Source organism: Vigna umbellata, chromosome 2 (assembly GCF_029865625.1).
Source record: "Vigna umbellata cultivar VRB3 chromosome 2, Vumbellata_1.0, whole genome shotgun sequence".
NCBI classification, from domain to species: domain Eukaryota; kingdom Viridiplantae; phylum Streptophyta; class Magnoliopsida; order Fabales; family Fabaceae; genus Vigna; species Vigna umbellata.
The window spans coordinates 44,236,384-44,252,130 of NC_142166.1; the positions used below are offsets into that span (position 1 = coordinate 44,236,384).

The 15,747-nt window shown below is 31.2% G+C and overlaps 1 protein-coding gene across 2 annotated transcripts; it reads right to left on the reverse strand.

The window, feature by feature from the left end:
• Nucleotides 1–2,457: 2,457 nt before the first annotated feature.
• Nucleotides 2,458–7,097, reverse strand: LOC124823660 (RNA-binding KH domain-containing protein RCF3-like). 2 transcript variants are annotated; one of them, XM_088106985.1, is made up of 8 exons: nucleotides 6,949–7,097; nucleotides 6,058–6,764; nucleotides 5,301–5,729; nucleotides 4,960–5,214; nucleotides 4,356–4,661; nucleotides 3,623–3,702; nucleotides 3,391–3,499; nucleotides 2,458–2,774 (listed from the first exon to the last, which is right to left on the reverse strand). In XM_088106985.1, exons 2-8 carry the CDS (start codon nucleotides 6,757–6,759, stop codon nucleotides 2,631–2,633), a joined length of 2,025 nt encoding a protein of 674 aa, XP_087963111.1. In that variant the 5' UTR covers nucleotides 6,760–6,764; nucleotides 6,949–7,097; the 3' UTR covers nucleotides 2,458–2,630. The 2 variants fall into 2 exon arrangements, with proteins under 2 accessions (XP_087963111.1, XP_087963112.1); XM_088106986.1 differs by lacking the exons at nucleotides 2,458–2,774; nucleotides 3,391–3,499; nucleotides 3,623–3,702 and adding an exon at nucleotides 3,722–3,961.
• Nucleotides 7,098–15,747: the final 8,650 nt, after the last annotated feature.

A 15,747-nucleotide genomic window follows, 5' to 3' on the forward strand; every position in this document is an offset into this window, starting at 1 on the left:
ATCCCAATTGCCAAGAAACCCTAGAGTCTCCATCCTTCTCGCATCGGACCACCACGCTGTCACCAACAACCACCATGCATCGCGTCTCGCGCCTCCACATCGAAATCCAGTAACCTGCAAACAAAAAACCACAAGTTTGTCAACCCTAGTCGCGTAAGATTCACCTAAATCAAAAATTGAAACCAGAAGCTGCAGCGTTTTCGTCTTCACGAAAAACCCAAAATCCTGTCGTTGCTTGCCTCCACCGGCCACTATGAGTGGCACAACTAGGTTCGTCTTCTTCATGCTCTACATGGAGAAACTCAATGTGTTTTAACTTCTTATTTACCACTTTTCATAAGAACTTTATCCAAAAAGTTTCCTTTACCAGTTTCCTGAAATACCTAGAAGGCAGGAACACTTTCTGCCACTTGTTGGGTCATTTGTGCAATAATTATTGGGTCCACAAATGCCATAAATAAAACAAGGTTGTGGGTGAAACATCCCTGACACCATCCACTTCTCTTGTCCATCTACCATGCTGTAGACCCTCACATTACCATCATGATCAAGGGTCAATCTCCGCTGAAGCTCCAAGGAAACGAGGTTGGTGCTCCCTCTCAGAGTCTGGTTTGGAAGAAGTGTGACGGTCAGGAAATTGAAGTTCCGCCACAAAACAGCGTTGTCGGAGGAATCTTTGAGGAGTACGAGGTTGCTGATGTCATACAAATATAAGCGGACTTGTTTGGACGAGGTGGCAGTGTCGATGGACCATACTTGCAACTAACCGGTGTCGGTGAGTACGAGGTTACCGATTTGTAATTGCTCATTTCAGGAAAAAAGAGAGCAACATGACACACAATTATGAGGGAAACTAGAATCAAACGTGGCTTGCCGTTAACTACCTCACAGAAAATCTAACGACGTCATTGCTTTTTAAAGACTAAAAATACAAGTTTTCAAACTAAAAGGACAAAAATGAACAAACCTTCTAAAGAGACACGAAACCTAAAATAACATAATAATTCAGAGACTAAAAACATATTTAATCCAAATACAAATCTTGTATTACAAATTATACAATTCAAATCAAAATACAATTTTGTAATTTATATTCTAGGTTATACATTTCAAAATGTAATCATTATATTTCGAAATATAGATTTTGCATTCCAATTTCTACATTTCAAAATATCTCTGAATTATTCAGAAACTCAATGAAAATAGAGTAAATTTAGAATTGTAAAGCGTATAAATGTGCAGGAAAAAAAAACTGCCTTAAATTATGGACTAGACTAAGCAATGCCGTCCTTCCCACCTAACTAGTCAAGAACCACAACCAATTGATTTTTACAAGGTTTACCATGTCTTCCTGAAAAGTCAAGATAGTGGTTTGCTAATGTTATTATTTTATTTGAATTCCTTGACATGAACAGAAATGGTTTTATTGAAATTAAATTTCAATTAAATTAGTATATATATTCAGATATCGTAGCCCAATTTGATAATTTAAATTCATTTATTGAAGTAATAAATTCGAACATTATCCTTTTTTGTAATTTGTGCGCAGACATCTATTTGCTAGAAGTACTAGGATTTTTTTTCATCACACTGTTAGCAGGATAGTTTTGGGCGAGCTGATGAGAAAAATGCTTCTCCACCTTTCCTTACGAGCTAAAACACCAAAGAAAGAAAACATGATCCTTTTAGCAGGTTTCTACTATAGGAAGGCTCACGACGTCAACATTTTTTATTTTTTCAATTTCCCATTCTCATTGCTTCAACTACATTTCCATTTCAGTATAGATGTAAGCAAGGAAAAAGGGAATGCCGATATAAGAAGTCGATTTCATGCAAAGACGAGAAAGCTTCCATTCAAAGTCAACAATATATAATGTAAAAACCATAATAACATAATTTTTCATTACATAATTAATTATATCAATTTATTACTATTTAAGTTTTTAATTATTATCATATAATACTTAATTACTAAACAATATATTAAAATAAAAATTATTGATAACAAAAATATTTACCTCTCTTTCCATTCATTTTCTCTATTTTCAGCTAATACAAACAGCTTCACTTTTATTTATTGTTACTCTTTTCTCTGTATCACTAGTTGCCATCTAATCTAAACAAGACATTAAACTCTTCAGATCATGCTAATAGTTGAGCTAGTCTCTTGTACAGCAGATCAAGTGATTGTAGAGAAGAGCAAATAATTGTATCTTTCTTTCGGCGGTGTCCAAATGCAGAGAAGAGACGGCTAATTAGTATTCTTACATGTCCAAGATTAGGAATAAAGCATACACCAATTTGCTTAAGCTAAATATACCAATGACGTTGAAACCCCTTATCTTCATTCACTTCACCTACGTTTTCTGTGAGATTTAGAAGGCTTGGACATGGACATTATGAAATCTATTAAACATATGTTGTAACTTCATAATGGAAAAAATCAAACCAAATGAATGCACATAAAAGCACAGAGGGGGGCATAGTCATATTTCTATAGGATAATATTTCACAGATTATACCACATGCCTACTAAAAATTAAGACAGGAAGAAAATTAAGCAGAAAGGCTCAATTACAACTTCCGGACTAAAGATACAAACCTATTAGTATATTACCCAAATAGTGAGATCAACCAGACTCCCTCTCACTCATGACAAATGCCTGAATAAGACTTTGGGCTGCATGAGTTTGCTCAGGGGTTCCAGATATTATAATTTTAGTTTCCACAGCTCCGGGTTTTGGATCAGTTATAGTAATATTTGCATCAGAGATCTGTGTAGATCACATAGTAAATGTCAAAATTCGTAAGGAATTATATAATGATATCATCATAATCCCACCATCCAACAAATTATGTTCTAATTAAAATTAAGGAGTTAATATTTTCATTGTTCATTTTCACTGCTGTCATGTTGTACTGGGTTAGAGATTAGGATGCACTTCTTTAACTTGAATGTTCAATTTCTCTCATTTTAAACAATTAAAGCATTTAGTGTATCAAAAATGTAAATCATCCAAAGGACCAAGGTCGCTTAATTTTAAAATAGATGGACATAATTGCTAGAAACACCTAGAGGGGCCAAAATCACTCAGTAAAAACTAATAACAACAAAAAAGTCTTGTATCAAAAAGTGATTTCCGCTACGTGACAACACACAACAAACTTAAGGGTCCAAAAATTAAAGTTCCTTGACCACAGTAAACACAGACTTATACAATAAAGTATTGGTGCAGGTGTGGATGCATGTTTGGCCAAGCAGCTTATTTAAATTGTAAAGCACTAAAATCATCTAACAACCAAATACAACAAAAACTTATCCCACTAGGTCTAACCATCAGATAAAATCTACAAAATTAACATCCATAATTATCAGATGCAAAGGTTCACCTGAAGTATTTGTTTCAGGCATTCACCATCTTCCCCATATATTACAGGCACCAGTGCTCGAGGAACAACAACTTCAACAGTGGTACTTGTGATAATTGGTTGGCTACCCCTGCAACGGGTAAATAACCTCAGTATTGAGAGATACAGAGAATAGAAGACAAATTGAAAATTCAGAAGAAATAATAAGGAAAACAAGCATATTGACAGTGATGATGCAATAGACTAGACAAACCCTGCAAATCCTGAAATTCTTCTAGGAGGACCTCCTGGAAAGTCTGGCAAGCCAATGCGTGAGCCACCTTCAAGTACCCCCTAGAAATAAAAAAAAAAAAAACAACACACGTAGACATATCAGTTCATAAATGAGAAATTCTAAGACATTATGGCTTCTCAGTTCTCAGAAATCCAAGCTAAAGAGTGGAATGTCATTCCTTCTGAAGGTTCCATTTTGGGAGATACAGACCAGCTAATTTGGCCTGGACAACTGGATATTAGTCCAAAGTCTAGTGCTCTACTCTTCTATTGACTGGTATTTATCTGAACAAAGCTTATATCAGCCTCAGGCTGTAGCCTGCCAAAAGGCCCCAGAATTAAAAATAAAATTTGTGCGAGATATTGATCTACGTTGCAATTTTGTTTGTATCTCTTTAGTAATTATGCAAGTCACAACTGAAAGAAAATATTTTGTAAAATAAGCACCTTTAAACAGTTCAGAATTAAAAAGCAAACATGCCTTCAGTTGAAAAAAAATATATCAAATATATTACAATTACATACAATCATAAATATTCATTTTGATGTCAACCAAGCCTGTAAGATCATTCCTCCCACCCTCCCTTATCCATTTCAATTTTTTATTTTAACTACACCAACTTCAACATGTAGCCCAAGTGTTTGATGATAATTTAAATGATACAGTAGCGTTTAAACCAAAACTGATACAAAAAGTAACTAGTGTCCAATACCTGAGGACCCCAATGCTTCCTTTCAGATATGTGAGGAGGAATGCCTGGTCTGTGTATGTTATTCAAAAATGGAGGACGGTCATCATGAGGAAAACCCGCATAAGGTGGAGGACCAAGGTCAGAATACATCCCAGGAGGTGACAGTCCCCGTCTTCCTAAATAAGGTGGGAATGGAGGAAGTTGATCCACAAATGGAGAATTTGAAGGATAATTGACAGATGGATGTGAATCACGGAAGAAATGATGCTTTAATCTAGTAGTTATTTGCATAAGAGCATCATGCACTGCCTCAATTTCTCCGTTTACCTGTCAGAAAATATACAGGAAAAACATTAAATAGCACTAGAAGGTAAAACCAGTCTAAACTAACCAAAACTGACCACCAAGCATATGTGATGCCAATTAATGAAATTAATTACACTACCATGAAATCAAAAAGTTAATCTGACTCCTCATTTTGAAAACTAGAGGAATTCACAGTATGACCATATCCACTCTAGTTTTCCCAAATAAATCTCAAACATTCTATTCTGTAATAAAATCATGAATCCAAGGAGGAGGAGTTTGATTTAATCTTTAAACAATTACAAGATATAATTCGCACCTGAATTACTTCTTCATCTTCTGAAGCACACTTTGGAACCTTATCCTTTCCTAATATACGGATATGGGCCCCTGATTTCTTCCTCATTTCAGTTATGATGGAACCACCCTTGCCGAGGAGACAACCTATTTGATTGGAAGAAACAAGAAACCTTGCTAACATTGTATGTTCTTTGGCATCAGGCATAGGCTTGGCTATTCTAGTTTGCACACGAAATACAGCTTCTTGCACAGGGGATACTCTATCTTCTGGGTGCTGCAAATATTAATCTAACTTAAGTGAAAAACAAACATCGCTCCGTAACAATAGCCAAGATGAGAAAATGGAAACTTGAACCATACCGCTGGACCAGATATAACAATAACACAATCCTCTGAATCTGGAGGACTTTCTACAATCTTGATATCACTTACTGTCTCTTGCTGAAGTGTCTTTATGATTGTTCCACCTTTACCAATTACATTTCCTGCCCTTTCCACAGGACACAATAAACGAAAAGTAAGCATTTCCTGCATAGGTCTCGTGCGACCGTGAATGGCAGCTTCATGAAACTTGGACATCAATGGAGGGCCAGAATGAAAAATAGAAATATCATGGGCAGCACCAAAAGGTTGACCACCAAAAGAACGGCTGTGAGGTGCGAATTGTCCAGATGAATGAGAAGACCCGTTAAAATTAGCTGACAATTCATGATCCCGGGGTGGATTTTCCAATAGTTGATGAGAAACAGATTGAAGAGCTTTCCTGACAACATCTACTCCTCCTGAGATCTACATCATAGCATACATATAAAAAATACTGCCGAAACAAGTAACTCCCATGAACAGGTCTTAAAATGAGTAATCATAACAAGCAAGCACCAACATGGAAGTTATAGAACCCCTTTTCTGCACATCAGCCTCATTATGTACCACTCAAAATGCATAGATGCAGGTATCAATCAAATTAATTTCAGGGTTCAGATAGTTAACTAAATAACATTTGACAAAGCAAACATTCCAGCCAGATATTTTCTACTTCAAATAAAACTACCTATGGTACTATGATTTAATTAAATAACCCTGAACCGAAAAGGGATAATGGAACACAAACATCTACCTGAACTATCTCATCAGAAGCTGATGCACACGCTGGAAGTTTGTCTTTAGGAAGGATCCGAATATGTGCACCACTTTCAGCTGCCATTCTCTTAATCACACTACCACCCTTTCCCAGAAGGCATCCAACTTGAGTAGTAAGAATAAGTAACCTAAAAACAAGGGTAGAAGATTTATTACTTTCTTCATCCCCTTCACTCATCTCCTCTACTCCCTCAACCATTCTCTCAAAAACTAATGATATAGCCTTCCGAATGGCGGAATTCCCCTTTTCACTGGGAGAATCTTCAACGAGAACCGAACTTTTATCTTCCTTTTCTTCATTATCATCACCAGCACCATCACCACCATCCCTCTCCTCTTCATCCCCTTTCCCCTCGATTCCAGCATTATCATTGTTAACCTCCCTTACCTGCTCTGCATGAACTTCTTCCGCTTCTTTATCAGAACCTGAGATAGTGATAACCCTTTCATCACACCCAGGTATAGCTTCCTCAATCTTAACCTTCACACCACTTTCTTGGCGAATTTGTGAAATGATGGCACCACCTTTTCCAATAACACTGCCAATTCTTGAAACGGGACAGAGCAAACGGAAAACCGCAGTCCCTGGAGAAACATCCAACGACGAAAAACCACCGGAAGATTTTTGGCGTTTCCCTTTCCCGTTAGGCTCTACATTCGGCCTCTTAGAAGACGCCATTGGAACTGACACAAGTCCAAAACAATGACAACACTATTCTACATCAGTTTAATGCAATAATACAAGCATGTTTCTACAAATAACAAAGTGTTAATAACATATCCTGTGAAATCATTCAATCCTAGGTGTCTGTGAGGTTATAGAGTTAATATAAGCAAATAAAAGTCGAAGAAGAACAAGAAAAATTACAGTGTCGATCTACGTACGCCCCACACCTTCCAAAACCCCACGGAAACAAAAGAGCGACGTCGTCGATGATGAACGGCGGAGAACGACGGAAATGTGTCGCCAAAAAATTCTCCCTCTGCCTCTGCACTGTGACCTAAGCAATCAGTGAACTCGTGCAAAGTTAAAAGTGCGAACGGGCTTCTTCTAATCGTAGAGCCCAAAGTCACTAATTGGGCCCCCGCTTTTGGTTGCTAGATTTGGCCCAAGTGGTTTTTGAATTTCATTTGTTTGGTTTTGTGAGGATATAAACAAAGGGTTTATTGGTTTTATCGGAAATCAAGCATCCAATCCGGAGTATTTGTGGAAGATAAGTTTATTTAGACCAATGCTGGTACTTATTTAAAAAGTATATATTTATAATTTTAAATTACATGAAATCTTAATAAATAGGTTTACAATCTATTTAATCTTATCAAATTAACTTACAAAATAATGCTTGAATCTTATTTATACATTTTTATTTAATTTTATCATATGTAAAATATCCGCACGCGTTAAAAGAGTTATTTTCTTTTATGTTTGAATTTATTTATACTGATAATATGTGCCTTATATATATATATATATATATATAAGGATGACACGTTATATATTCTAAATTTACTATTTATAATATAATTCTTATTACCTGACTTTTTAATACTAACTGATAATTTGAAACTGTCATTGATTTCATTTTCTTTTGTCTTTTTTTTTTTTTGTTTCTTCTCATATTTGTAGTTTACACGTTAATATTAAAATACTTCTTACTTATTTCTAATCTCTTTTCCTTACAATTTAAAAAAATTAAAATTAAATTCGGATCATGATTATAATTGAAATTATCATAAATGAAGAGTGAGGATAAAATAATATAAATATTATATTTTTTACCCTTTGAAATGATATAATAAGAATTGAGTTAAATTTAAAATTTAATCTATGATATTAAAGTGATCTAAAATTTATTTTAACAAAATTTGTTATTTGTTAAATCTATTATTTTATCATTATAAAAAAATATATTGTTTTGAATTTATCATGGTATTCGTTATAGAATCATTATTATTTAATTTGACATTCAAAATATATATCTCATTATAAAAGAAATATAAAGGAAATCTCACTTTCAATTAAAAATAAGAAAATAAAAAAATATAAATAGAAATTTTTCTTATAAGTTAATTTTAAGAGTAGCAATTTTCTTTAATAATAAAAGTGCTCATGTATAGTTTTTCCAAGAAGAGACATTGTTATGCAGGAAATGTGACCTTTCACTCCATAAAGTGGATGAACATACCCAAAAGCATAACAGGTTTCCCCTTTCCTTAAAAAAGAAAACCCAAAAGAGAAGCAAACCACTTTAAGAGTTGCTTAGAAAATTACTATACAACATTAAGGTTTATTGGGTTAAACTCTCAACCATTGTGATTCTCAACAACTTTTTTATGTTATATATTTTTCTGTCACATTAATTCCCACAATTTCTAGCATGTGCTTAACTGTCATTTATGGAATTTCTTTCATATAATTTTACAATATATATACTATCTATAAAAGACATGCAATTAAGTGCGAATGATAATATGTGCAGTTAATAAAAAAAATAACACACTCTTAAAAGGTGAGATTTCAAATCTTGAATGAGACCAGGTAGATATTTATGTGCAACCTTCTCATAGGAAGTGACAACGAATGCATCTGTTTAAGAAGTGACTTATCGAGATACGACAGGGGACATCTTTGAAACCAAAACAAAACATGATTTTGTTTCTTTCTACCTTTAATTGTTTCATTGCATTTGGCATCTCACTTCAACGTTGAAGCGTTCATAAAAGTCCTGTTCTATATATATGGTTAAAATTCATGATTAATAATGTGCCTAAGTTGCAGCTGTTGGATCAGAAATCATCAGTTTTCACAGCTGTTTCATTTCATTATTGTTCCGATTATGGATTGAAATTTTTTATTCATTACTCATTTCTTCACTTGAATAGATTTGAAGAAAGTAATTAAATGAATTTGAGAGGTTTTAAAGATAAATTTTTTATTGTTTATTTGAGTGGATTTAAGAGTGAATGAGAGTGGATTTAGAAATAAAGTTTGTGAGAATTAGTGTAGGATTTGATTGAGATTAAAAAAATTTACTTCGAAATTCACTTTCACTTACTTCCAAATTCACCCAAATAAACAATAAAAAATTTACCTTCAAATTCATTCAATCACTTTCTCCCAAATTCATTCAAGTGAACAAAGTGTAAGTATTTTGAGTTTTGGTGTTTGTTTTTATTATTGTTTGTCCCTTGGATCAAATTGAAAGGATAATTGTAGAAAGTATTTTAACGTCAAAGTCAAATATCTAGTTAATGTATAATAAATGCAATCGTTTTTTTTTAAATTTGTATTTATAAATTTCAGAATGAATTTTGAATTATTGACGGCTTAATTATGATTCAATTGATTTTATTCATGTTTTACCATAGAGTAATCTTCGCCAGTAGTGATGTTAAAGTGGATTAGAATCCGCGGCCAACCCATCCTATCACATATTTGAACCGGGTTGGGTTCAAAAAATATGTAATTTTTTTATACAAGTTAATTTTCAACCTGACCTACTTAGAACCTTGCTCACGTGGGTTCAACCCGTAGTGAGTTATGGCTCATCAACGATCTTAATTTAATTTAATTATTTATTACTTTGTATTTCAATATTATTAGTTAATATTTTTTATTGTATTATAAATGGAGATAAAAAAATATTTCAAAAGAATAAAATATTATAGATTTATTCATTTAATACTCTAATCTTATAAATGAATAAATTACATAAAATGATTAATAATAAAAACTTATCTATTCATTTTTTGAGTTTACTTTTGGATTACATTTGAGTTGTATGTTACTTTTTTTTATTATTTTAAATTGTCTTTTGAGTTTAACATCATTTTAGAGTATTTTTTGGATTTAAAAAAATTATAATTAAGTAAGTCGGTTTGTTTAACCCACCAACTCGAGTTCGAATTTTTTCGCCTCGCTAATAAGTATATCAGGTTAACTTGACTTACTAAGTAATCAACTCATAGTTGACCAAACTGGATCAAATCGAATGTCCCATTTTGACAATATTATCCATTAGATCTAATCATTGTTTAAGAGGGATCACCATTCAATATGTAAGATACAATCATTCGATCTCTTTGATAATCATCGTAATGTTCATAACTTTATCGACCATTTAATCTAAGATTAACTAAACTATCACACGATACAACAGACTTTGTGTTGTGTTTGTAACTTATAAAGTGTAAGTTCGATTTTTTGCATTAACTTATTTGTCGTGTAATTGATTACTGCCTATATCTGTTTGGACTATTATAATTATTTTATGTTGATGTTCAGATATTGTAATGGTATAATTTTAGTTTAAACATTTCGATTATGTTAAATAGTTTCTCTTAAAAGTTTAAACTTCTTCTCATGTATCAAAATTGTAATGTATAGTGATCCAACACATTATTTGTTAACATTACAACATTAAATTTCAAATGATTAATATCAAACTTGAAATATTCTATGCAATTCATGTATATATTGAAATATTCATAGTGCCGTCAAAATGGGTTGAAACCCGTGAGCCAACCCGGTTCACTATGGGTTTGAGTCGGGTTGGGTTGGAAAAAAATGCAAAAATTTTGATGCGAGCCAATTTTGACCCGGCTCACACGGGTTGAACCCGTGGTGGGTTGGGTTGGCTCACCAACCCACCTATTTTTTTAATTAAACTAAATTAATTATTCAAATCCTATTTTTTTATTAAAATCAAATTAATTAAATTAATTATTCAAATGTACAACATTTACTTAGCAATAGTCTTTTGTGTTGCTGTCTTTCCAAAAGGTCCCCTCTACAAATAAAATCCTAAGATTATAGATTAGACAATATTATAGATGGAGATAAATAAGAACATGCTTCAAGAGTGCATAATACTGTGGATTTATTCATTTCAGACTCCAATCTAATAGATGAATAATATTATAGATTGGATAATTCAGGAATATATCATTTGTTTTATCTTGTTTTTAGACCTACCTACAAGCATGACAATTTTATCTTGTGTTATATATTTTTGTTAACAGTTATATATAGTTTCTTGGTCAAACAGTTGTGTATGTCTTATTAAACTAAATTGGCAAAATTTTATGATTTATAGGTTAGAATATATATATATATATATATATATATATAACAATAGATTTCTTTTGTTTCATTTTCTCTTATATCAATTCGTCCAATTATTATTGTTTCAATTTGATCCATCAAAGTAATATGTTATAAAAATCTGAGAAGAAGAGGGTGAAAAAAAGTTAATTAAGTGAGCCAATGATCCAACCCGTTTAACCCACCAACCCGTGGTGGGTCGGGTCAAACGGGATTACCCGTTTTGATAGCTCTAAATATTCGTATCGAATTTTTTTATAATTTTAAAACAAATAAAAAGTTAAATTTTAAAATTATATTAAATAATAAATTAAAATCTTAATTATTTAATTTTATTGTTTTGTTTTAGATTTTTCTTTTACCCTTCTCTATTTTTTGCACGTAGGGCTTTTGTTATTTAATGCAATCATAATTGATTAGATTAATCTTAGTCAATGGTGTTTCAATTAATATGTTTATTTTGTAAATTACACGTATATGAAACATAACTCATAGATTATGAATCACAAATAAATCATATAATTAATGAGTAATAAACTTTTTTATAATTAAAATAAATTTTAATTTTTCTTAAAAAAAACAAAAGCATTAAATATTGAGAATAATTAATGAATAACGTATATTAGTCTTTAAAAATAAATATTGGAAATAAATATAGATTAATTTTTTCTCTTTAGTCTTAAGAGCATCTTAGATTAGTGCCTCAAAATGGGTTGAAACCCGTGAGCCAATCCGGCTCACCATGGGTTTAAGTCGGGTTGGGTTGAAAAAAAATACAAAAATTTTGATGCGAGCCAATTTTGACCAGGCTCACTAAGAACCCAGCTCACACGGGTTGAACCCGTGGTGGGTCGGGTTGGCTCACCAACCCACCTATTTTTTTTAATTAAATTAAATTAATTATTCAAATCCTATATTTTTTTATTGAAATTAAATTAATCAAATTAATTATTCAAAATGTACAACATTTACTTAGCAATAGCCTTTTGCATTGCTGTCTTTCCAAAAGTTCTTAGCAATAGCCTTTTGCATTGCTGTCTTTCCAAAAGTTCTCCTCTACAAATAAAACTCTAAGATTATAGATTGGATAATATTATAGATGGAGATAAAGAAGAAGATGCTTCAAGAGAGCATAATTTATCCATTCAGGACTCCAATTTAATATATGGATAATATTATAAATTGGATAATTCAAAAATATATCATTTGTTTTATCATGTTTTTAGACCTATTTACAAGCATGACAGTTTTATCTTGTGTTATATATTTTTGTTAAGAGCTATATGTAGTTTCTTGATCAAACGGTTGTGTATGCCTCATTAAACTAAATTGGTATAATTTTATGGTTGATAGCTTAGAATATATATAACAATATATTTCTTTTGTTTCATTTTCTTTTATATCAATTGGTTCAATTATTACTCTTTCAATTTGATCGACCAAAGTAATGTTATAATTAAGTGAGCCAATGAGCCAATCCGTTTAACCCACCAATCCGTGGTGGGTCGGGTCGGGTTACCCGTTTTGACAGTTCTACCTTAGATTCCAGATGAAGAGAAATAAATAAAAATAACATGTTCTCAAAATAGTATATTTGTAGTTTTTTTTTTCTTATTTCTATTAAACGTTAAATTCAAATTAACATTTGAATTTCTATCAATAGTATGCCACATATAAGTTACTCGTATATTGCTTAATATAAATTTTTCGAAACACGTTTATTTCATATTTTTCTACCAAATCTACCTTCAAATTTAGGTTCAATTTTATTTCAAAAGTTTTGAAAGTTGAATCACATCAATTATTAAATCGTTGTTTAATAGTGAATTATGATTATATTTAAAATTAGTTTGTTCTTAAAAAACGTTTTAAAGAAAAAAATATTTAAATTATTTTAGGCCTCAATTTAAATGTGGATTGTAGAAACAGTTTTTATTTATTTATCATAAAAGATAAATGATTATTTTATTTAAAGAATGGTTAAGTTTTAAGAAAAAAACATCAAATAGAAAAAAATTATTAAATTTCAAAAAATTTACTAAAAGGTAAAATATATAAGTTAATTATTTTATTTGAAAAAAAACATTTTACTTATTAAAAGGTAAAATTAGAAAAATAACGACTACACCCAAAAAATAAATTATTTTTATATAATACTTGTGAAAATACATAATTACATCATGTGTGTTGAGTTTTTTCACGCAAATTAATAAAATTATAATTTTATTTATTAAATTAAAAAATCATATTTAATAAAGAGTTAAGTTTAAATAATTACTCACTTAAAAATTGGTAAAATAATATTTATTGAAAAAACATGTGTACATTAAAAACCTGAATCTTCTTCTATAGACTAATAAAAATATATGCATTATGTTTTTTTATTGTAGATAATTACTTTAATTAAAAAAAATAACAATTAATGTCAAAGCATAAAAGCATACAACAATTATTTTAATTTAAAAAATAACTAAATTTAAATTAATGGTCATTTAAAAAGTAAAAAAAATTAGTTTAAATAATCATTACTTAAAAATTATATATATATATATATATATATATATATATATATATATATATATATATATATATAATTGAATATATGGTGGAAAGTGAATAGTTGTATAATTTGGAAAAGTATAAAATAATAAGTGAGAAACCTAATGTTAAGTTTGGATGAGACAGAGTAATTTTTTTATTTGAAAATTTTAATTATTTCTATATTAAAATGACTAGATAAAATAAAAAAAAATCAAATTTAAGAAATTTTGTAATATATTTTAAATGAATAAAATATAAGAATTTTAAATATTTTAAAAGTAAAAGAAATTTGAAATTTCATTCTTTTTTTACTATCATATTTCTCACAAAAATTGAGTTGAGTCAACTTAGGCTAAAGGTCTGAGTCAAATGTCAAGTTGAGTTGATTGAACTATAGGTTGAGCAAAGTTGGCACAAGCTGAAAATTGAACCGATTTAGGATAGATAGAAGTTCAAGTCAATTTGATATAAATCGAATGACAAGTTGATTTAACATAAATTGAAGGTTAAGCCAAATTAGCGTGACCAAATGTCGAGACAAGTCAATAAGGTCGAAGGTGGACCCAAGTTAATCCGGGACAAAGGTCGAGTAAAGACGGAGCAAACCGAAGGTCGAGCCGAGACGGTCTAAGCCAGAGGTCGAGTCGATCTGACCATGGCTAAATCGATCGGTGCCAAAGGTCGGGTCAAGTCACTCGGTGCCAAAGGTCGGGCTCGGTCGACCGATACCAAAGGTCAAGCTAAGTTGATTGGTGCCAAAGGTCAAGCTGAGTCAATATGTGCTAGTAATGTCTAGTTCATGCTAAAGGTCGAGTCGGATCGACCTAGCCCGAGGTCAAGTCGTGTCAAAGGTCGAGTTGTGTCAAACCCGACCAAAGGTTGAGCCGAGTTGGCTTGTTTCAAAGTTTGAGCCGAGTTGGCTTGTTTCGAAGTTTGAGCCAAGTTGGCTTGTTTCAAAGTTTGAGCCAAGTTGACTGACACCAGAGGCCAAGCCAAATCGACATAGATTAAAGGTTGAAATCAATCGATCCTTGTTGAAAATTGAGACAAGTTAATCAAGACTAAAAGTCGAGCATAGTTGACCTAAGTTGAATATTTTAGAGTCAATCACGAATCAAAAGTTGAAATGAGTCGTCTTTGACTGAAAATCAAATTAACTCAACTCGAACCCAAGAATATAGTCAAACGTTCCTTAAAATAGAAATTGAATTATTTATTTAAACAAGAATATTAAAATCTAATATATTTCAATTACTCAATTCAAATAAATTATTTAAAAAACAAAAAATAATAATTATAAATACTATATATTTTAATTTTTTGAAATTATTGAAATTTCTCATACAAAGTTCAAACAAATCTAAATACTGAATAGTACAATGAAGTTTATGTAATTAAGTGAGCAACTGTTGGTGGGATAATGGCATGTGAGAGAGGGCACTACAGAGAAAACACGATCGAATATGAAAGTGTAGTATTTTGAAGATGCTGCAGCCACTCAAACTTGGTGGTTCTGAGTGCATTGCACCGAATTAACGAAAAAGGCAGAATTAAAAGGCAATTATATATGTAATAGATTACTTGGAACAGTTGCAGTTGACTTGTGTTACAGTGTTCTGAGCTGAGCATGAATATTCTTCACCTTAATCCTTTCTTTTCTACTGTGAAGAGAGAATCATAAAAGAATAGAACAAATAGCACTCATGCCCACTACTATATCTAATCAATTCATTTTTCTCATTCATTCCTATTTTACTCCAAAAAGTTGGAACTTTCAACCACCATTTCCCTCACATGCTAACTCGTAAAGTATTTGAAGTTTTCCGTTGTTTTTTTTAAGTAAAACTTTGTAAATTTTATATCTATTTATATATTATAAATTAATTTTATTTTTAATTGATGTAAAATATTTTTTCTTTAACCGATATAAAATTTTTAACAATTCTTCCATATAATAAAACTCATAGTTCAGTATAAGCATTTTCAATATAATACATTATCAAAGTGTACCACTTTTCTTAT

Coding starts and splice junctions, on each gene's coding strand:
- LOC124823660 (XM_088106985.1), bottom strand. CDS start 6,759: ATGGCGTCTTCTAAGAGGCCGAATGTAGAGCCTAACGGGAAAGGGAAA. Junction 4,662..4,959: donor AAGATGAAGAAGTAATTCAG/GTGCGAATTATA, acceptor ATTTTCTGACAG/GTAAACGGAGAAATTGAGGC. Junction 3,500..3,622: donor AGAATTTCAGGATTTGCAGG/GTTTGTCTAGTC, acceptor TACCCGTTGCAG/GGGTAGCCAACCAATTATCA.